The sequence below is a fragment of the Pan paniscus genome, chromosome 1 (assembly GCF_029289425.2).
Source record: "Pan paniscus chromosome 1, NHGRI_mPanPan1-v2.0_pri, whole genome shotgun sequence".
NCBI classification, from domain to species: domain Eukaryota; kingdom Metazoa; phylum Chordata; class Mammalia; order Primates; family Hominidae; genus Pan; species Pan paniscus.
In genome coordinates this window covers 187490251-187514083 of record NC_073249.2, presented here as the reverse complement: position 1 = coordinate 187514083, position 23833 = coordinate 187490251, and the positions used below count along the sequence as shown (strand labels likewise).

Below are 23833 nucleotides of genomic sequence, written 5' to 3'. Positions count from 1 at the left end.
CCTCATACCATCCATCCCTAGCTACCCCAAGAAGGAAGGTCCAGGATTCAGTCCAGGATTACATATTGCATTTGGTTGCTGTGTATCTTCAGATTTCTTTAACTTGAAACAGTTTCTCAACTTTCCATCATCTTTCATGACCTTAACATTTTTTTTATGAGTGCAGCCCATTTATTTTGTAGAATAAATGTAGAATATTTTGTCCTTCTGTTTGTGGTTATCTGAGGTTTCTTCCTGATTAGTGTTAGGTCTTACAATTTTGGCAGGAATCCTGCAGAAGTGATACTGTGTCCTTGGTATATTAGTGTGTCATATAAGGATACATATGACATTACTGGTGATGTTAATTTTCATCTCTGGTTCCTATTTTCCCATTGTAATTACTGAGTATCCTATGGGGAGGTACTGGAGACTATGTAAATATCCTATTTTTCATCAAATTTTCACCAACTAGTTTTAGCATCCATTGTTAATTCTTGACTGAATCACTTCTTAGTATCATAGTTGCCAAAAGCTGCTTTTCTAATTCTGTCATTCCTTCTACATAAAAAACATGTACATTCTATGGAAAAGGAAAAACCAGGCCTTCTTTCCTTTTCTGTAGTTTGTCTTCCTTCCCTCCCTCCCTCCCTTTTTTTTTCTTCCCTCCTTCCCTTGCTTTCTTCTTTCATTATTTATTTATGTCAATATATACTCATGGATTCTTATTTTATTCAATGGTGTGTAATTTGTTACTGTCATTGTTTTCATTGTTTTGATGCTCAAAATTTCCCAAAGTTAGCCAATGGAAGCCCCTTCAAGCTGGCTTTTTTGTCCTTTTAACATGTCCCCATCATTTTTTGAGTTATTTCCTTCTTTCTCTTTTTTTTTAAATAGAGATGAGGTCTCACTATATTACCCAGGCTGGTCTCCAACTCCTGGCTTCCAGCAGTCCTCCTGCCTCAGCCTCCCAAAAGTGCTGGGATTACAGGCATGGGTCACGATGCCCATTGAAGTTCTTTCTTTTTGACAAAATAAGATCTTCCAGGTTCATCTTGCTTTTTCCAGTCTCAACCCTGGAAATCAACTGTTTCTCCAAGGAGTTCTGATTCTTTTGGGCAGAGAATATTATTTAGAAACTAAGATCTGGGTACCAAATGTACTCATTGTTGTTGGAGTATTATTGCTTATAGGCCCACTTAGCAGACAGAGCTAGAAAACATAGGCCGGGTGTGGTGGCTCACGCCTATAATCCCAGCACTTTGGGAGGCCAAGGCAGGTGGATCACCTGAGGTCAGGAGTTGGAGACCAGCCTGGCCAACATGGTAAAACCTCGTCTCTACTAATAATACAAAAATTAGCCAGGCATGGTGGCGTGTGCCTGTAATCCTAGCTACTTGGGAGGCTGAGGCAGGAGAATCGTTTGTACCCGGGAGGCGGAGGTTGCAGTGAGCTGAGATCGTGCCATTGCACTCCACCCTGGGCAACAAGAGCGAAACTCTGTCTCAAGAAAAAAAAAAGAAAACATATATTTACAAATATATATATGCATATACACACACATACACATGTGTTAGATATACACACATATACATGTACGTAAGTTTACAGATATAGATCAATATATTTATTGATCTCTCAATTTCTCTTTCTCTCTCTCACACACACACACACACACACACACACACACACAAATTCATATGTATTTGTCTCCTCATCCAGTTCCCAACCCATAGCACAGGGATTATTCTAGCCTCTTTCCATATTTTTAACCCCCTTCCCCAAGAGAGAAAAACCTGCTTTATGTTATCCACAATATATTTACTTATTGTTCAGTCCTAGCATTTACAGATAGTAGTTTCAGAATTGTTAACTCACTGCAGTAAACAAACCTACCAAACTAGAGTTTAACATTTATTTATAGTTCCTTATGTCTTTAGCCTAAAGGTATATCTATAGTTCGAATACTGAGTTCGGAAATTGCTTGTGTGTGTTCTTACCCTTTCTTCCCCTTCAGTGTGATTATGTTATTTATTTGAAATACAGTTAGGCTTATATATTTCTGTTGTGTTCCATTTGAGAGCCACCCTTAAATTTTCCTTATTTATTTCTTTACAAGAATGTAAAACATTAACATGGTTCTAAAAGTCAAATCTATACAAAAAGAAGTGTATTCCCCTCTAGCTAGTCCTTTTATCCCCTTTGCCTTCCTTTGATCCTTTCAATTCCATTCTTTTCATCTCATTAGTTTCTGGTTATCCTTTCTGTCTGTCTTTTTGTATAAACATATACACATATATTTTCTCATTTTCCCTTCTTTTATATACAAAATATAACATGCTATAGATACTCTGTTGACTTTGCTTTTTCTGCTTAAAAATATATCCTAAAACCACTTAATTCCCAGAAATCTTTCTCATTTCATTTACAGCTGCATAATTCTCCATCGTATGTCTGCTTCATAGTTTATTCAACCAGCCTCCTATATATGGGCATTTAGGTGGTTTCCAATATTTAGCTATTACAAATGTGGACTTCTTTCTACCTTTTTTGTTCAATTCTGTCTCCCTCTTTATGTGCGTCTTGTTCCTGGCAGCACACCCAGGAGGATTTACAGCAATTGAGGTCAGACTTGGATGCAGTTTCTATGAAATGTGACAGCTTTCTCCATCAGTCTCCATCTAGTTCAAGTGTCCCAACTCTGCGCTCAGAACTGAATCTGCTGGTGGAGAAGATGGACCATGTCTATGGTCTCTCTACTGTATATCTGAATAAGTGAGTGAGCTGAGGTTTTGGGTCCAAGAGCAATATTTTCCATTGGGATAAGAAAGAGAAAGGCTTAAAGTATTTCATGAATAATACAGAGAGATTATAGATCCTGAAGAGCATATACTGATAATGAGAGGTCTTGTCTTCAGTTCCTAGTAACATTAAGTAGGTTCATTTGGACTGCAGTGAAGAAGTGCCAGTGATATGGAAGGGGAATTAATTTGCAGTGTTGGGACTATGATTTACCTCACTTCTGTTTGATTAAATATTTCTGAAAATAATACTTAATGGCATGAAGACAAAGGAAGAGACACTAAAGAATAAAAAGAAAAGTTTTTAGTTACACTAGGTATTAGACTTTGAAGGTCTTCCCTCTTCCCACCCATCTGTACCTATGACCTTGAAGAGTAGCGCATCTTAAACTCTTCATAGTGTAAAATGGGTTTCTGGCTTCATGCCTTTCTTCCATGAGTCCACCACATGTATGCATGTTCCAATGCCACTTAGAACTTTATTTTGAATTGGCTTAAATTGGCAGCATAAAAACCACGTTTACTTGTTTTCACAAAACCCTGTCAACATCTAAAAATGGTGACATTGATTTTGGTTATTATGTTTTATGAACCTCTCTATAGCACTCCAGGTATATAACCCTGGCTCCTAAAATTCATGTGTTAATGAAGGAATGTGTATTTGTCCCCATAGGTTAAAGACAGTTGATGTTATAGTACGTAGCATACAGGATGCTGAACTCTTGGTCAAAGGTTATGAGATTAAGCTGAGTCAAGAAGAAGTAGTACTGGCAGATCTCTCAGCTCTGGAGGCCCATTGGTCGACATTACGGGTGAGTTGCTCTGAGTTTCTTAGGAGGTTGACCTAACATATTCATTGCTTTGGGTTAGCAGAGAAATGCAATTTTGGATGGCATGACACTGATTTAAATTTGCATTTGAATAAGGCAGAATGTCATTAAATGTATTTTAATATGTAGTCAAAGAAGAAGGGACTGAGAAGTATGTCTAGCTAGAAAGGGAAGAGAAAGGACTAGGTTTTTCTATTTATTTTTTCCCTTTTCACCTTAATAAAATCATGGATTAATTGGATACAGTCAGTGGTTGTGCCATAAGTTTATAAATCACTTAGCTGTTATCTAATTTGATTCTCACAAGCCACTCTGTGAGGTGGACAAGAAGAGATTTTTCTCTCCATTTACAGATGAGAAAACCAACACTTACTCTGGCTAAATGACTTATTTTGGTTTCATATGTTATAAGTGGTGAAGCCAGGTTTCAAACACAAGTTCTATGCACATTTCTCTATAGAGTACTGCCTGTCCTTGGCATCCCAGTGTGTATCAGGAAAGCAGAGACCATGACATGTGGAGGCAGTCCTGGCACAAACATTCCAGGGCACAATCACATATACAATGTGGAAATAGCTGTAGACCGTGTCCTTGTTTCCCACCTTAGACTGACTCCTTTTTAGCATGGAAAATATACAACCTGTTTCTGTACTTATGTTTCCACAGCACTGGCTTAGTGATGTGAAGGACAAGAATTCAGTGTTTTCAGTCCTGGATGAGGAAATTGCCAAGGCCAAGGCAGTGGCAGAGCAGATGAGTCGTCTGACACCAGAGCGAAATCTGGATTTGGAGCGCTATCAGGAAAAAGGCTCCCAGCTGCAGGAGCGTTGGCACCGAGTCATTGCCCAGCTCGAGATTCGGTGAGTGGTGGCCCCACCTTTTTCTCGTATTAGAGTTCAGGGACTAGGTCTTAAACAAAAACAGAGTTATATCTGTACATTTATATTTAAAGGTGGAAATGGATAGGGAGGGGTGGAAATTTAAAAACCACATAAATTCTGGACAAGTAAGTGACAGAAAGGTGAGACCGGCAATCTCAAAGCAGATGTAATGCCTCTCCTGTGTCCCAGGTCTTTTCTAGTTAAGCCACTGATGACAACGGCTTCCTGGAATGTAGACTTGAAAGGTCCCTCGTGATCTTTTCTCAAGGACAAAACCTATACTCTAGTTCTTGTTTTATTAGCTTTGTATCCAAATATGAGCCATTCTTTATGATGGAGCTTTACAGAATTTCTTGCTTTCATCTCATTTGCTAATTCAGTAATTTTTCATCTCTGTTACTAGAGGTCCTGCTTCTAATGACAGATGTAAATAGGAAGGACAGAAACTGCACCTTTTGGAGGCTAAGCTGGTTAGGGAAATTTGTAGGGAGAGGAGCTTAACAACTCATAAGTTTTCATTCTAATTGAAGTCTTATCACAAAGCTGGTTAGACTAGAGAAGTGATATGACTTATTGGAAGTAGCAGGAAATAATGACTATTTTTCACTTCTCTCCCCTCTCTCCTTGAGAAATTATAGTGATTCATAAATCATAGCTGTGCTGTACTGACAGATACTCTGTCATCAGGGAATAGAACTGTACAGCCAATACTACCTTATTGGTCACCCTGGTAATTCTTGGCAACCTAGGTAAAAAATTTGACAAGGATTATTGTGGGATGCTAGACCACAAGGCAGCATCCAGGGCTAGCAGGTCACAACTGGTTTCTACTCACTTTTTTGACCATAGGGCACTGGTACATGCATAGGTCTCACTCAGCCTTGCATCGCTGTTCCCCGTAGATAAAGATGGATCGTTTGTGGTCAAGCCCAGCTGGATACATGGGTTAAAGAGGGAATTACCTCATTTACTTTATTGTATTTGTACCAAGGTATCTGATAGCAGTTTCCCTTTGTTGTTCTAGCCAATCTGAGCTAGAAAGTATCCAGGAAGTTCTGGGAGATTACCGAGCCTGCCATGGAACTCTCATCAAGTGGATTGAGGAAACCACTGCCCAGCAGGAAATGATGAAGCCAGGCCAGGCAGAGGATAGCAGAGTGCTTTCGGAGCAGCTCAGCCAGCAGACGGTGAGTGTGGTAGTAGCTCTGGCGAGAAGAGTTAGAAATTTAAATTTTCTTTATCATAAAAGAAAATGATGTACTGGCAATTAAAGCTTCCTCCAAATGGAAGATATCCAAATTCTCTTTTCTTTGAGTGGTTTGAGCAGGATCGTCCCAAGATACTGGTTTTGCATTTAGACTAGAGAACCTGTAAGGTACCTTCAGTTCTGAGTTTCTTTAACTGTATTGAAACCACTAGATGGACAGATTAAAATTATCTTTATTTTGTTTTTTTTATATTACATTTTATTTTACTAGGATTAGATATGGGGTTTTGAAAACCAAGGGAAAATTGTAAGTAGAAGAAAATGATTCTTTTTTTTTTGAAAATGATTTATTTTAAGCATTTTTTTTTTGTTGGTATTTTGTTTTGGTTTGTTTTGTTTAGCATTATGGTTAAGAGTATGAGATCTGGAGTTGTATTGCCTGGATTCCAATCCTGGCTCACTTACCTGCTATAAGCCTTTGAAGAAGTTATTTAGCTTCTCAGTGTTCTACTTCCTTATCAGTAAAATGGACATAGTTTGTTATTTATTTAACCTACCTTATGAGATTATCATTGCTAGGATTAACTGAAGTGATACATGTAAAATACTTAGAATAGTGGTTCTCAAAGTGTGGACCCCAGACTAGCAGCATCCATATCACCTGGGGACATGTTAGGAATGCAAGTTCTTGGGTTGGGCACAGTGGCTTCTGCCTGTAATTGCAGCACTTTGGGAGGCCGAGGCATGGGGATCACTTGAGGATAGGAATTTGAGACCAGCCTGGTTAAGAAAGCGAGAACTTGTTTCTACAAAAGATTAAAAAGACAAAAAAGTGCAAATTTGTGAACCCAAACCCACTGAACCAGAAACTCTGGAGGTGAGGCCCAGCAGTATGTGTTTTAACCACCCTTTCCAGCAATTCTGATGCAGCTAAGGTTTGGAAACTACTGCCTTAGAACATAGTAAATGTTCAGCTCTTTCAATGGTGGTAATGGCAATGATAATGTTGTGATATTTTGCTTCCTAGGCCCTATTTGCAGAAATTGAGAGAAATCAGACAAAACTGGATCAATGTCAAAAATTTTCACAGCAGTACTCTACTATTGTAAAGGTAACTTTACCACATCCCAAAAAGAACATGAATCATCACCAGCTCAGGAAAACCTACATCTTCACTGTAGGTTCTGTTTCTAGACAAATTAAGCAGAGTTCTTATGCTACAAGCTGGCCTGATCCTTCAGTTAAGCAGATGTGTATTTCCTGCAACCCCATGTTTGGGGTTGCTTGGAGAAGTAGCAGATGTTGGCTGTGATTTGAGGAGTCTCCATTTGCATGACCGTAGGCCCTTTAAACTTAACATGGCAAAAACAGAATGTTTGAGTTTTCTTCTTAAATATGCTTCTTACTTGTCTTTCCTATCTCAGGAAATAGTATTGCCATTTTTTTCTAATTGCTGAGGCAAAAAACCCAGGAGTCATTCTAAACTCTTCTCTTTGCCTTAAACTTTATATTCTCCGTTGGCTCTTGTCTTCAAACATGTCCCACATCTGACTGCCTGCCGTTATCTCCCCTCTATTTCCCTAGTTCACATTCCAGTGAAGAATCTTCTTTAGACTACTACAGTACCCTCTGAGCTGGTCTCTTGCTTCTGCTCTGGCCCCCACAGGCTATTTTCCCACAGAGTAGCCAAAATCCCCTTTTTAGAACATATTGCATGTCACTGAATCTTAGACTCCATTGATTACAAGCTACACCATAATTTTCTGCATGCCAAAAAGAGGAAAAAAGAAGAAACTCTGCCAGTTATGTGACATGCCATTGATTCTAAAATATGTTCCAACTTGAAAGACTAAAATGTGGAGAAAATGTGTACCTTAGAATAGATGAAATACAGCAAATAAGATCATGTCACTCTCCTGCTCAAAACTGTCCAATGGCTTCATATCATAGTCGTAATAAAATTCTAAATTCTTACATGGTTTATAAGGCCGTGAATGATTTAGCTCTCCCCTATTTCTCTTAGAATATCTTTAAGGAAAAATGACTTGAGGCCAGGTGTGGTGGCTTATACCTGTAATCCCAGCACTTTAGGAGGCCAAGGCAAGAGGGTTACTTGATCCCAGAAGTTTGAGACCAGCCTGGGCAACATATCAAGATCCCATCTGTAAAAAAAATTTTTTTTAATTAGCTGGATGTAGTGGTGTGCACCTGTAGTCCCAGCTCCTCAAGAGGCTGAGGTAGGAGGCTCACTTGAGCCTGGGACATTGAGGCTATTGAGCCGTGATTGTGTCACTGCACTTCAACCTGGGCAACAGAGAAAGACTGTGTCTCCAAAAAAAAGAAAAAATAACTTGAGATTATTATATATTTATTTGTTTATTCTGTGACTCTCACTAGAATGTAAGTTCCAAGGGAGCAAAGTTTTTCCTGACTTGTTTCTCAGTGTGTGTGTATAGCACTCAAAACAATGGCAAGTACATAGAAGATGCTTAACAAATACTTTTTGAATGAAGGCTTTCCTTTAGTTAATAACAGAACACTCACTGTAAGAAAGAATTGAGTTCAAACCCTTCACCATTTTCCAGGCTTACTTTGAGTATGCACTTAGCCTATGTTTCTGTTACTGTATCTATAAAATGAGAACAATAATACCTCACTGAGTGATTGTAAAGATTAAATGAGATAATGTATACATAGGACCATGCCTCAAACTTAAAGTGCACTCAGTAAGTGGTAGCAATTGCTTTGATTATATTTTAATGTTCTTACTACTATTTTTTTATGGGTTCCTTCACAAATTCATTCCTTGTTTTCCTTCTACCCAGAGTTTTTTTAAGTAGACAGCAGAAGGACGTTTTAGGCAAAGGAACTGCATAATCCCAGGCAGAGAAGAATGAAAATACTTGATTATATGAGGAAATAGAGAGTATTCTGATATAGCTAGAAGGCACAATAAGGAGCAGTGACTGTGGAAAATTAGCGGTGAGATTGGGGCCAACCCATGACAGGCCTTGTTCCATTGTTGTGGCTTTGTCTTCTATTCTTGCTTCTCAAAGTGTTATCTTTGAACCAGTAGCATCCGTAGCACCTGGGAGCTTATTAGAAATGTAGAATCTCAGACCTGCTGAATCAGATTCTGCATTTTAATAAATTATATGGGGATATAATTTATATGCATGTTGGTGTTTGAAAAGCTCTATTCTAGATCATTGAAAGCTTTTTAAGGAGAAGAATGATGTGGTCATCTTTGGGTTTTAGAAAAAGTATTCTGGTGGAACAATAGAGAATAAATTGAGATCAGACTAGAAGCAGTGAAAGTACCTAAGAGGCTACTGCACTCATAAGGCTACTTCATGTGAGAGAAGAAGAGAGTGGACTAGAGCAGAACTTGCAGGGTTGCAGAGGAAGTGGCAGAATAGTATGGTAAAATGAGAATACTGGTTCAGGGATTAGAAAACTAAGATTCTAATCCTAACTCTGTTACTTACCCACTTAGTTAATTAGGGAAATTCACATCCCCTCTCTGGGTTTCACTTTCCCCACAGGTGAGATGAAAGGGTTGGTCAGGCTGCAACTAAGGCGTCAGCAAACTATGACTCACAGGCCAAATCTTGTCCACATACAAAAAACACCTGTTTTTGTATGGCCCATGAGAAAAGGTTGAAAAGAAAATCAAAAGAATAATATTTTATGATGTGAAAATAATATGAACTTCAGTTTTCAGTGTTCATAAATAAAGTTTTATTCTAACAACCACACCCTTTCATCTATATATTGCCTATGGCTGCTTTCACTTATAATGAGAGAGAGAGTATGGCCTGATATTTTCTGTCTGGCCTTTTACAGGAAAAGTTTGCTAACCTCCAGCATGAGTGGTCACCAAAACGCTTCCAGCAATAAAAAGCTATGATTTATTACATGATGTATGTGAATTATAAAACCCTGAGTAACTGTAGCGAAATTCATCCTTTCCTAGGACTATGAATTGCAACTGATGACATACAAGGCCTTTGTGGAATCGCAGCAGAAATCCCCTGGCAAGCGCCGTCGCATGCTTTCCTCTTCAGATGCCATCACTCAAGAGGTGAGAGGGTGGGGGAAGGAAATACACCACTGTCTTCCCTTAAGGAAAGATTCATTTGCCTGGGCCTTACATTTTGATTTAGGGCTCACTTTTCTGGTGAACATGTGACTGCATGAACATTTCCTCTTATTTTGAACTATTTAAATTTCATTTTCTGGCAGACGATTTATTTAAATTGTTCTTTTGAACCACAGTTCATGGACTTAAGGACTCGCTACACGGCATTGGTGACTTTAACAACTCAGCATGTGAAATACATCAGTGATGCACTCCGGCGTCTGGAGGAGGAGGAGGTGAGGACAGTTGGGTCCAAAGTCATCTTGAAAGTACAGTAAAACATCTTAGCCAGCACGGTGGTGTGTGCCTGTAGTCTCTGGTACCCAGGTGGCTGAGTTGGGAGGATCACTTGAGTCTAGGAGTTTGAATCCAGCATGGGTGACATAGGGAAATCCCCTCTCTACAAAAAATATTTAAAAATTAGCTGGGCATGGTGGCACACACCTGTGGTCCCAGTTACTTGGGAGGCTGAGGTGGAAGGATCACTTGGGCCTGGGAAGTTGAGGCTGCAGTGACCATGATTGTGCCACTGCACTCCAGCCTGGGCAATAGGCTGTCTCAAAAAAAAGCCCAAAATATCCCACATACCCCGTAAATATATACACCTACTATGTACCCACAAAAATTAAAAAAAATTTTTAAACCAGCAAAATATATGCTATATATGTAACATATAATTAAATTATTATATAATATATATTTTATTTGAGAGACAAGGAAGTTAGAATACTATGTATAATTATGATTTCATTAAAAACAAAACTGTGTACTACAAAGACATGGCATAGAAAGAAGTTTATAGGCACCTATACCAAATTTCTGGGGAAATAACGTTAACTTACATAATTATGTATTTTAGACTTGTTTGAATTTATTGTAATGAGCATGTCATCTTTTTGTAACTGTAAAAATCTTCTGTCTTTGTAAAATAAGTTTCTGCATATTCAGCCTCTCTTATAAAAGAAAAGCTGTTAAAACATTAACCATACCATCTTTTGCTTTTTAAATTAGCAAGACTTTCTTTATATCCATACCTACATAATGTAATCTCAGTAGGCTTCAGTCTCTTCTCTTCTTACAGATTCACCTGTAAACCTAAGAATTATGAAAATGAGTAAGATGCTATATGTGAAGAGATTTTTTTAAAAAGCGTCAAATAATTATTGAGTGCCTATTATATATAAAACAGTGGTTTGTATTTTTCAGAAAGGTATTAAACCTAGGTATAATAAATTTAGCTCACAAACACCTGTGAGCAATACTGTAGGCGGGGCTAAATTATACTTGGGGTTATTTTCACAGCCTACTTATTTAGGTAACTGTATCTGTTTTTAGGAAGACTTCATTTAAGAAAATCTGAAGTCATGCCAGCCTAATAAAAGACATTGCTAGCATATTGATTTTCTATTTCCTATTCTAGAAAGTGGTAGAAGAGGAGAAACAAGAACATGTGGAGAAGGTTAAAGAACTTTTGGGCTGGGTGTCTACCCTAGCGAGGAATACACAAGGAAAAGCTACCTCATCCGAGACCAAAGAATCAACAGACATTGAAAAAGCTATTTTGGAACAGCAGGTGAGAAGAAGGTCCATCTCTGTTTACCTGGGTAGAATAATATGTGATAATACATTAGGTGGAATAGTAGAAGTCACATGTGGGCCATTCCAGAAGTGATTGCTACCTGAGTAAATGTTAAAGAAACTTAAGAAGCCATCTTGTTTGTTCTTGTACCTTTTTATCAGCTGTAGCTCATTGGTGATAATAATTTGACCTAAGCTGCATATTTTCTCTAGGATTTAAAAAAATAATTTTAAATAATTTTTGACTCTTAATTCTTGGGTTTTGAAGCTTTTTCTCTTTATTTCTACCATGTAGGTTCTGTCAGAAGAGCTGACAACAAAGAAAGAACAAGTCTCTGAAGCTATTAAAACATCACAGATCTTCTTGGCCAAGCATGGTCATAAGTGAGTATTAAATGAGAGATTATGGCACATCTGGGGCACCTGGTCTATCAGGCTAAAACTTACAGCCATAATGAGATTTCAGAATGGAGAATTCAGAGCAGCAAGAGCCAGATTATGGGGACCCTGTAGTTCATACTGAGGAGTTTGCATTTAATTTGTTGGCTATGGGAAGAGATTTTAAACGTGATTGTGTTTTACTTTTAAAGGTTGCTAGAACAGTTATATGAAGAAAGGATTGACATGTGGTGAGAATAGAGGCTGAGATGCCTGTTAAGAGGCTATTCTGATAATGTAGACAAGAAATGACGAGGAATGGAAACAAAGAGACTAATATTCAAGAGATGTTAAGGATAATGAATCTATGGGTGTGGTTACACATGAAAATTATCACATAAAGTGACAGAGATTTGAATTATCAGTGTATTAGAAACCATGTGGGTAGATTACTCAAAAGGGCTTTTTGGGGCTTCTCAGCCTGTTAAGGAAGCCTCAGAGAAGGAAAAGGAAAATTATGAGTGATAACTCAGAACCCAAGAAAGAACAGAGTTCCAAAAAGGAGAGAAGTTCAGAAGTCAAGAAAAGTTGAGAAATATCTGTTACATTTGGCAAGTTAGAAGTCTTTGGTGCCTCTGGTGACAAGTTGTGGGATGAAGTCAGATTTAGTATGGTGAGGAGCACATTGGAGGCAAGCAAGGCGAAACAGAACTGCTCTTTCAAGAAGCCAGGACATAGGAGCAAAAAATATAATAGAGTCAATATTTAAAAATGGAATATATGGTCAAGAAGGGTTTTGTTTTCTTAAAAGATACAATGGACTTAACTATGTTTTCGAGTAAGTCTCAAGGACAAAGGGGAGGAGATAATTAGAGAAAGGTCCCAGTGGACATGCAAGAGGAGGAAACTCATTGATAGTTAGAAAGTACAACCTTAAACAGGAAATTGGGACCACCTTTTTTCTGAGGTGGAGATGAGGGAAAGGAGATTAAGAAAGGTATGGATAGAGGTAAATTTGTTAGGACTGAAGCCAGAAAGTAAGAGAATTAGTGCCCAGTGGTCTGTATTTTCTCTTTGAAATAGGTGGAGAGGTTTGTTGAAAGGATGGTGCCGAGGAGAAAGGAAGAGGGACTTGGCTGGGAATTTACAAGAGGATTGTCAGGAAGTATTGTGGCCCAGTTGAGATTGGAAACCAGTGGGCTCTGTCTATGTGGTTGTGGAATTTGTTTTTCTCTAACTGGATTTACCTAGCAGCCTTAGTGTAGGAGCAGAAGAGACTGGTGGTTTGATTGATTTGGGGTTGGGCTTTTATCAGGTTAGTGAGTGGAGAGTGCAAGGATAATGGTAAGGAACTGATCAAGAATATGGATTGTGGGGTCTGGCCTCTGAAGAAAAGAAACTTAATAGAGAGGACTGATACAATAAGAGGAAATGGAGGCATTAAGGAAGGCTTAGGACATATCCATGAGTTGATGGATAGATCCCATTTGAATCAATAGAGTTCATTCTCAGAAACATAATGTGGAATGAAAAAAGAAAGTTGCAGGATTCATCAGATTCAAGAGGTGGTTACCTTTGGGAAGAAAGGGAAAGGAATGGACTTGGTGACAAATATACAGTGGGCTTTAATTATATCTGTAATGTCTTATTTCTAAGAAAGGGTCTAAAGCGGCCAGGTGCGGTGGCTCACGCCTATAATTCCAGTACTTTGGGAGGCTGAGGCGGGCAAATCACCTGAGGTCAGGAGTTCGAGACCAGCCTGGCCAGCATGGTGAAACCCAGTTTGTACTAAAATTACAAAAATTAGCTGGGTGTGGTGGCGGGCACCTGTAATCCCAGCTACTCGGGAGGCTGAGGCAGGAGAATCACTTGAACCTGGGAAGTGGAGGTTGCAGTAAGCCAAGATCGCACCACTGCACTTCAACCTGGGTGACAGAGCGAGACTCCATCTCAAAAAAAAAAAAAAAAAGAGAGAGAGAGAAGAAAAAGAAAAGGCCCTAAAGCAAATATGTAAAATAGTAAATTGTGAAATGAAAGCTGGGTAGCTAGACAACAGGTAAATAAGAATGTGTTACATTCTTCTGCCTGTTTAAAATATTTTATTTTAAAAAGAAAATAGGTATAGAAGGAGTAAAAAAAGATAAAACTGAAAGGTAGAGTTATAATCATATAGTGGATTCTTGAAGTCTAAGATTTCAGAAGCAGAATAATTTTAGATGATAGGATCTAAGTTTGACATTTGGGGGTGGGGCTAAAGTGGAGATGAGGTCATTTGAACTACAAGCATAGGGGTGACATAGCATTGACATCACCAAGAACCATGACTTGATTTGAGATAAACAGAAGAACTGACTGAAATGCCAAAGTCTCCGATGAATATGGAAGAAGATCATCCATCCAAGATGAAGAAGTAGCAATTTTGAAGCAATAGAGCAGAGTTTGGAGATTGTTTTTTTTTCTCCTAAAAAAGCTTTAATGCTTCATCTTCCAGGCTCTCAGAAAAAGAGAAGAAACAAATATCTGAGCAATTGAATGCCCTAAACAAGGCTTACCATGACCTTTGTGATGGTTCTGCAAATCAGCTTCAGCAGCTTCAGAGCCAGTTGGCTCACCAGACAGAACAAAAGGTACTTTTAGTTTTCATCTCCAAATATTGGGTGGATACCTTTTGAATGGTATGAAGGCAGCTTTGCTGATTCAGAGTCATGATCACTAGCTTTCCATGACCAATGTGACTTAATTTTTAACCTCACCTTAGCAGCCATTTGTCTTGTGTTTCTTTACTGGGGTTCCATGATGTGTTGGTCAGTCAAAAGCACTAGAAGACACTTACAGCTAACCCTTTAGACCTGGTTCACCTTTTTTGTCTTATGCCATTTTGTGGCAGACAGCAGTCTAGGAGAACATAAATTCTGTATTATATGTGATCACAGGGCAGTAACATACTCCCTTGTGGCATTGTCACTCAAAAGTTGATAGCCAAAAGTTCTGGATATTGGGAAGAAAAACCTGTGAACCTCTTCCCTCTATACTAAGGCAGTAAGAAATATTAAGTTCCAAAGCAAACTGGTAGAGTAGTTTCACTGACTAAGACGCTGGTTCCCCTCACCCATAGTCATCTCATCATGTGGCATCTTGACCAGTTCCCCTCCATGTTCATTTCCTGGACCATGTGAAAGTCATCATAGTTCCTACTGGTTGTCCTAAGTTCTTCCTGGATACTTGTGCGTGTGTGTACACTTACCATATTATATACATGTGTCTCTGGGATATATATGTGTGTTTGCCTGCTTATTTCCTATGTTGTGAAGCAATGGCCAACTTATGTGGGGCAGGCCAAAATTAAGCTCACGTGATAGTCAAATTTGGTCCAGATGATGCTCAAAATGATATTCAGACAAAGCATGTCTTGATTCTGATCCTTGGATATAAATTTTGTGCAACAGGAGCTAGAGTTGTAAAAACCACAAGACAAAACCAGCTATGATTTGATGGTGTATTTCCAAAAACAAAGTGCTGGTGTAACATTCTCCATTTAAGGTAGCCCACTTCCAGTGGCTTGTTGCTTCACCATATAAGGGAGTATGTGAAAAGTTTTAACAATTGCTTGCTGAGAACATCCAGTTCTCATTTTGAAAGGTTAAAAAAGAGGGGGGAAAAGGAAAAAAAGAAAAAAAGAAAGACAGGCTGCTGAGCACCACTACATTGAGCATGATGTGTCTCCTGTACTGTTTGTGTGTTTCATGTGAAGTATTGTTCTGATTAACTGACATCCTTGCTTACAAGTTTCACTAACCCTTTGGAGTTTAAGCACAAATGCACAAAGGGAAAAGAGGACGACCTGTTTGGGGTTCTTTTTTGCAAAAACAAACAGTCGCATGCTGGATGCTAACACCAAGCTTACACTGTGTGTGTGATACGGCTGAGCTGCTCCATAAGGCTCTATCTTTTATCTGCCCAAGGCGTGCCCTGCAACTCTGGTAAGTAGAAGCCTTTTATGTTTTCTTTACTCCTCTCCTTCTATCTCTTAATGCTTGTTTAGGTCAGAATGTCCATGTTTGGTAGGACAGAAATGAGTTTCTCTGGATTTTTTCCCAGCTGAGTATTTCCTGCCTATCCTTCAATTATATGAGGGTGTTGGAAGTAACAGTGTAGACTTTTCTCTTTGGCTACACTGCAGGCCTTTCTTCAATGTCAGCATTTTTGAGACTCCATGAATCTCACAAAAGAAATGAAAAGTTCTCAAAGGGATGTTTTTCTTTGTCATATTGTCTGTTCTGAATAGTCTTTCATGGATTTTCTAAAAGGAATTTTTAAGGTATCTTGAAATTTTTCAGTTATCACATTCCAGTGAACTTTTTCCTTCAATTTCTTTAAAACAGACACATAGTGAGTTTGTATAATATATATGTTTAAATTATATGAATTGGACTTTCTATTCTTGGTCAGAAAACATGGGGATAGGGAATAAATAATACTTTAAATAGTGTAGAGAAGTCTGTCAGTTATTCCATTGATTGAACACATATGTAGAAATGGAGATGAGAACCAAATATACTGTTATTTCATTTGCCATCCATTCTGTATTCTTATTGTATGCACCTCATCAAGCTTGAAATCCTCAGTGCGTGTTTCTAACACCCGAGGGGAAATGGCTTAATGATTTTAAGGGTTTCCTTATTATTTATCCATATTCATCCCATGTTTATTGAATGACAGCTACTGTTCCTAGACCTTCATGGACAATGGATCAGCTCTTACAGAACTTACTCACTGAGATAAAATGAAATGCCATTATTTAGGAGGCAGGGAAATAATTGGAAATTGCTTCCACAAGATCCTCTATCAATAAGATAGAGAGTTAAATAAGTAATCAGAAAGTAGCACTGACCAAAGAGGGACAGATAAAATTATATACAGAAAATGAAAATAATGAACATGAAAAGAAGAGCTGAAAAGTTGGAGAGTAATAAAAATGATGAAGTGTTGTAAGTGGTTAAACACTTAAATAATTTAAAATCTGAATGTATTATTCTGTGATAAAAGATCTCAAAAATGAGAATTCTTTAGGAGCTGTTTCTAGGATTTACAAGGGTAATTTTGACAGCGTATATGCCTTATTCACTGACCTTAGGACCTAACTCCTGTGTTAAGATGTGACTCTACTGTACTTGTCTTTTACAGTTTTCTGGGTCTGACTCTGGGAGGACAAACAAGATTTAGAATCAGACCTTGATTTGTTTCTGGAACTCACTAGTTTTGTGACCTTGGACAAGTTACCTAAACTCTGTGCCTCATTTTCATTTCTTCAAACTAAAGATTCAAACAATTGTTTTCATAGGATTACTGTGAGAATTAAATGTCAGTATTCAGTAGATCTAGTAATAAGTGATAGCTGTAGTCATGGTTATTGTACTACCCATTCTAGCCTGGACCAGAAGAAAAGTTACTAGTGGTTCCATAGACAAGGGTCCCCAATCTGTTTCTTCCTTGACTTGCTACTTCCAAGACCTAGAACTAACTTAATTTAGAGCCATTGCCTTGGGAGAAGCTAGCATTGTCCAAGAATATGAGTATCCCACTTGCTAAATAGTTGCTTGAGTAGTATACACAGGCCTGTTTACGGGATGCACAATTGTTCTGGAGCTTTTGGGCTGCATAAATCTCTCTTATTCTATGGACCAGTCCTGCTGTGCTCATCAGCAGGGAATTGCTACTTCCAGAGTCTTCTGTGTGGTTTGCAACACCAAAAACTTGTTGTATGGCATTGAATTCTCACTTTGGGGGAACTGTTACGTGTCTTTAAGAACATTTATGATGATTTAGTCTTAGAAATAAGATTAAATCCTATCATTTTCACTGCTTACCACCCTGTAGAGCTTGTCACTCAGATATGCTTAATGCCACTATCTCTCAAGTAATCTAGGAACTTCTGACCTATTAAACATTCTGCAGTTTAGAAAAACTCTTTTTTAGTCTTAACACCGGGTGGCTTGCTTCAGAATATTTCCTACATGTTGGGGCTTATCCCATGCTGGGTTTTCCTTGTGGTCAGAATTTCATATACTGTAGTACTTTTTTTTTTTTTTTTTTTTTTTTTGAGACAGAGTCTCGCTCTGTTGCCCAGGCTGGAGTGCAGTGATGCAATCTCAGCTCACTACAACCTCCACCTCCCGGGTTCAAGCCATTCTCCTGCTTCAGCCTCCTGAGTAGCTGGGATTACAGGTGTGCACCACACCCAGCTAATTTTTGTATTTTTAGTAGAGATGGGTTTTTCACCATGTTGGTCAGGCTGGTCTCAAACTCCTGACATCATGATTTGCCTGCCTTGGGCAGATTATAGGCGTGAGCCACTATGCCTGGCCTGTATACTATAGTTCTTTGAATGACTCCTTTCAATAGTTGTGCTTTGCCATTGGCTCTGATTCAGTTTTCTTTTTCTTCTCTTTTCCTTTTTTTTTTTTTAGGAATGCAGAGCAGTTGCTGGGGTGATTGACCTAGGCACAGTGGAGATATTTCCCATCTTCAAAGCCATGCAAAAGGGCCTCCTTGACCAAGACACAGGCCTAGTGCTTCTGGAATCTCAGGTTATCATGTCTGGCCTCATTGCCCCTGAGACGGGTGAAAACCTCTCTTTGGAGGAGGGCATAGCCAGAAACCTTATTAATCCCCAGATGTACCAGCAGCTCCGGGAGCTACAGGATGCCCTGGCCTTAATAAGCAGGCTTACTGAGAGCAGAGGCCCTCTTTCTGTGGTGGAAGCAATTGAAAAGAGAATAATCAGTGAGAGAGTTGGACTGAAAATCTTAGAAGCTCACCTGGCAACTGGAGGTTTCAGTCTTTCCCCTAGTGAGAACTGTATTAACCTGGAAGAGGCTTTTCATCAAGGCCTCATTTCTGCATGGCTTCATTCAGTATTAGAGTCTTATCTTAGAACATCCAAGAATTTGATAGACCCTAACACAGCTGAGAAAATTGGTTTGCTGGATCTGATGCAGCGATGTATTGTCCACCAGGAATCAGGATTCAAATTACTGCCTGTCAAACAATTGGCAGGGGGGATGGTGAGCTTGAAATCAGGCCGGAAGGTTAGCATTTTCCGTGCAGTTCAGGAAGGGCTAATAGATAGGCAGGTCACTGTCCGGTTGCTGGAAGCTCAGCTTTTTGCTGGTGGCATAGTAGATCCAAGAACAGGACACAGACTTACAGTGGAAGAGGCTGTAAGACATAATCTGATTGACCAAGATATGGCCTGTGCTATCCTCATAAGGCAGCTTCAGACAGGAGGCATCATAGACACTGTCACGGGGCAAAGGCTAACAATAGATGAAGCAGTGAGCAATGATCTAGTAGCTGCTAAGATCGCCCTTGTGATTCTGGAGTCCCTCTGGTCATTCATGGGGTTGCTGTGGCCTGAATCTGGAGAGATCCTCCCAATTACAGATGCCCTAGAACAAGGTATTGTGTCTACTGAACTAGCACATAAAATCCTTAGTAACCGACAGCATATTAAGGCTCTGTTTCTACCAGCAACCACAGAGATTTTGTCCTGGAAGAAAGCAATAGAAAGTGGTATCCTGGATCGAGATCTTGCCAATAACTTAAAATCGATTTGTATACCTGATGTGATGCCCCACATGCAACTAGCAGACTCTGCAGAACAAAATATTAATCCTGGAGCAGCAGTTCTACCGTGCAGCAAGAGCCACCCTAAGGCCATAGCAAGCCAGAGTGAGAATCTGTTGTTCCAGCTGATGACTCACAGCTATATTAATGTGCAAAATGGACAGAGGCTGCTTCTGTTAGATAAAGAGCTGATGGAGACACTAACATCCAGAGATGAGTATCAAACAAGTCCTCCAAAAATGGTTGAAATTGGGCATCAAAGGCAAAAAACTCCTGAGGGATTGCAAGAATCAGCTAATGTGAAAATCTCAGGAACTTTCAGCGATGGGTGGACTGTGAGGCTACCTGAGTTCCAGTTTTCTTCTCAGAACAAAGAACATCCCGATCGGGAAGATTGCACTACAGAAAAAGGCAAAAAGACCACTGTAGAAACAGAAGATTCTTCTGTAGAGAACCCTGAACAGGATCTGTTTGTAGAACAAAAAGAGAGAAATCCAAACGTTGATGCTTTGAAGGTAATAAATAAAGTCAAATTAGAGGTACAAAGGCAGTTGATAGGTACCAAAAGGGAAGACCAAACAGCAGTGTCTATCAGAGAAAATGCCAGCAGGGGACACCTCCTGACCATACCTCCTGCTGAGGCGGAAGGTGTGCCGTTGGTGGTTGACAAAGATGTTTTTTCTGTTGAAACACCAAAGAAAGAACATCAACCTCTAAGAAACACTTCCTTTACATGTCAGAATGAACAAGCACACACTCTTGAGACTGAATATATTCATGATGAAACTGGAGGATCTCACATAAAACCCCAAAGCAAAAAGTCACAAGTTCAGGTAAAGAAAACTCTAGGTATAAAGTTAGAACTAAAGTCTGAAACTGATGGGAATGTTCATCCTCTGGACAAAAAGGAAATGTTAAAGAAAACATTTCTGGCTAAGGATGACCATAAAGAAAGTCAAGAAGCACAGAACATCGCAGGTGGTAGTATGATGATGTCAGAAAAAACCGATGAGGAAGATAGTGGCAGGGAAATTTTTCTGTCATTCAGTCATCCATTAGAATTGCTTGAAGAAGCTACCTTAAATGTATTATCTGCACAGTTACTAGATGGTGGTATCTTTCATGAACAAACAGGTCAAAAGCTCTTACTAAATGAAGCAATATCCCGAGGCATTGTGCCAAGTCACACTGCCGTGAAGCTTATGGAGAAGCTGAACATGTTTCAGGGGTTCTTTGACTCTCAGACTTGTGAGTCTTTGACAACTGAAGAAGTCATTAATGAAGGTCTGATGGATGAGAAATTATTACATAATGTCCTCATGGCAGACAAAGCTATAAGTGGTGTCTTAGACCCCCGTACCCAGACACTGTGCTCTGTAAAGGATGCAGTTACAGTTGGACTTCTTGACAAGGAAACAGCCACCAGAATTTTAGAGAGGCAGGTGGTGACTGGTGGAATTATTGATCTGAAACGAGGCAAAAAAGTTTCAGTAACTTTGGCCTCAACTCTTGGCTTGGTGGACGTTGCTGACCAGCCAGAACTTATAAATCTGGAGAAAGCTTCCAAAGGTAGAGATGCTGAAAAAACAGTTAGGGAGAGATTAATTAGTTTACAAATTGAAACAACAGGACTTATAGACCCTGATAGTAAAGCACCTTTAACAGTTGTGCAGTCCATTGACAGAGGTCTTTTGGAGAGAGAGGAGGCCGTTCGTTTGTTGACTAAGCAAGTGGTAGATGGAGGTATCATTCACCATATATCTGGGATGAGACTTTCTGTTGATAATGCCTTCAGACATGGCTTAATTGGTGAAGATTTAGCCGAGAAACTCAAAAGAGTTGAGAACTTAAACATCCATCAGATTTTTAATCCTGAAACAAAGGAAAATGTTTCCCTCCCTAAAGCCATAAAATTAGATCTTATTACCCCAGACCTGAAAAGAGAAATCCAGGAGGTTCAGGCCTTTACTGGAAACTTTGTGGATCTCATTTCTGGTCAGAGATTGACCTTGGCAGAAGCTAAAAAGGAAGGACTGTTAACTAATGAAGCAGTATTGTCTCCAGGAATGATGCATGGCATTGTAGATCCCGAGAACTGCAGAATTGTCCCCTACTCAGAATTAGTCAAGAAATGTAAGATTGATATTGAATCTGGACAAAGATATCTAGAAGTAATTCCCTTCTCAGACATTAAAGATGGGGTGAGCGACAAAGTGCTTACATTGTCTCAAGCAATTCAGCTTGGAAAAGTAGACTTTGCATCTACGCTGAAGGTTCTAGAAGCCCAGGCAAATACTGGTGGAATCATAGATACTGCTACTGGAAAAAGACTGACATTGGCATCAGCTTTGGAAGAGAAACTGGTGGATGAAAACATGGTCAGAATTATTGCATCTCATCAGGTGTTAAATGGAGGAATTGTTGACATATTTAGTGATCAGAGAGTGACTTTAGTGGAAGCTATTGAGAAAAGACTGATCAGCCCTGAACTGGCAAATATGATCCAAATAGATAGTTCAGAGTTCAGCAATCACAGGGCTCAGATTGAAAAGCAAGCAGGGATTGAAGTGTGTGCATTACAAAATGAATTTCTAAGAAAGGATATGTTAATTGCTTGTAATCAGACTGCTGAAATGAGTTGTAATAAAGTAGAAGAGAGTGAGAGATTATTTCAAGTTGAAAATCAGTCTGCACAAGAAAAGGTTAAAGTGAGAGTTTCTGATGGGGAGCAGGCAAAAAAGAGCAGGGAAATTTCCTTAAAGGAATTTGGGTGCAAGGATCAACGTAAGCCAAGAATGTCTTCAGATGCTAAAGAATTTATCAGTATCATAAATCCTCATAATCTTAAAGGTAAATCCTTGGGCCAAGTGTCATTGACACACCCTTACTCTGAAGTTTGTGATTTTAAACTCAAAGAAGTGGCTAGAAATAACATGGGAAATGATACAAATGAAGAGCAGGAAAAAGCAGTGACAAAAATAGAAATTATTTCTCATATGAAGCAGTCTACCTCATGTCTAGATTCTGAAGAAATAAGAGAAAATCAAGGGGAAGTGATTTTGGAAGTACAAGAAACATATTGTGAAACATCAGGCAAATTGCCGAGTGAGCAGGTTTTGCAGCAACCAATGAATGCTGGGGTGAAAAGTAAGAGAGAGAAGAGGGAGGTGATTGTAGAAGAAAGTATCAGAACATGCAAACCAGCATTTCTTTCTGAAGAAAAGTTGTATCAGGAAACTGCCATTAGAGATGAGCATGACTCCCATATAAAGAGCCAACCTAGGGAAATGACCTCAAGTGAAAAAGGGAAAGAAGCTGATACAGAAATGGGATTTTCTATTACTTTTAAAATTGAAGAGTCCTCTTCCCAAGTGGTACCTCAAGGAATTTCTGTAAAACATCTAGATGCTTTAACACTCTTCAGCTCTAAACAGGCCAATGAAGGAAAAGTAAACAATTTAAGTCTCTGCTTGACTTTAAAACCAGAAGAAAACTTATCTCGAGAAATTGCCTGTGGGGCCCAGAGTGAACCATTCCCTTGTATGACCCCAAGACCTGAAGGATTGCACTACCAGGAATCAGATGGAAAAGCCCAAGTGACAGGCCCATCCCAAATTTCCAAAACAGACAAGTCTTTCCAAGGAACCACCAGACAGGAGACCAACTATCATCAAGATTCCTGGGTTACTTCAAAAACTAAGGAAACCAAACATCAAATTTCCTCATCTAATGAATGTAAAGAAAAGTCATACCAAGAAGTATCTTTTGACCCAGCAAGAGGTCTTAAATTGGAAGAAATCACAGTTTCTAGACCAGATTCAAAAGAAGTCAGGTATCTAGAATTCTCAGACAGAAAAGACCTTCATCATCAGGGCAGCAAAAGTGATGATAAACTTTGTGGAACTCTCAAATCTGAAATAGCAACACAGGAACTAACTGGAGAGAAATTTCTAGAAATGGCAAACCCTAATGTTGCAGGTCTAGAAGCAGGATCCATTGAGGACATAGTGACTCAAAGAGGTTCCAGAGTCTTGGGATCCTTTCTTCCAGAGAAACTATTCAAAGGAGTGTCTCAAAAAGAGAATACAGGGCAACAGAATGCCATCATTAGTCCTACTGTTCTAGAGACCAGTGAAGAAAGGACAGTGTCCCTAACAGTATGCTCTGCAGTGAAGACAGAGAAGACACCACAGGAAAAGCTCAGAGAAAGCCCTGGCAGTGAACAAACTCCCTTCATGACTGCACCTGAAGGAAAGGGAAATGGAGGTGTAAACCCAGAGCCCTTCAGAGCAACTCAGGTCAGTGGTGTGCTTTTTTTTTTTTTCTTTTAAGATACAATTAGTTTAATGCTAAAATTCTTAACTGGGTACAGAGTTTACATATGTGTAATTGTATGCCTCTATACATTTTAA

General features: G+C 39.2%; 1 protein-coding gene across 34 annotated transcripts in view; it reads left to right on the top strand.

The window, feature by feature from the left end:
* Nucleotides 1-23833, top strand: part of MACF1 (microtubule actin crosslinking factor 1) — a 402950-nt gene that overhangs the window by 229235 nt on the left and 149882 nt on the right. For 23 of the 34 annotated variants that reach the window (XM_055095086.2, XM_055095084.2, XM_063608606.1 and 20 more), the window contains 11 exons: nt 2576-2754; nt 3454-3592; nt 4277-4470; nt 5516-5678; nt 6726-6809; nt 9675-9782; nt 9977-10075; nt 11260-11412; nt 11713-11801; nt 14287-14422; nt 18263-23719. In XM_055095086.2, the coding sequence (XP_054951061.2) occupies nt 2576-2754; nt 3454-3592; nt 4277-4470; nt 5516-5678; nt 6726-6809; nt 9675-9782; nt 9977-10075; nt 11260-11412; nt 11713-11801; nt 14287-14422; nt 18263-23719 (6801 nt within the window). The remainder of the gene's footprint in view (nt 1-2575; nt 2755-3453; nt 3593-4276; nt 4471-5515; nt 5679-6725; nt 6810-9674; nt 9783-9976; nt 10076-11259; nt 11413-11712; nt 11802-14286; nt 14423-18262; nt 23720-23833) is intronic. The other 11 variants (XM_055095114.2, XM_063608610.1, XM_063608596.1 and 8 more) reach the window with 1 other exon arrangement.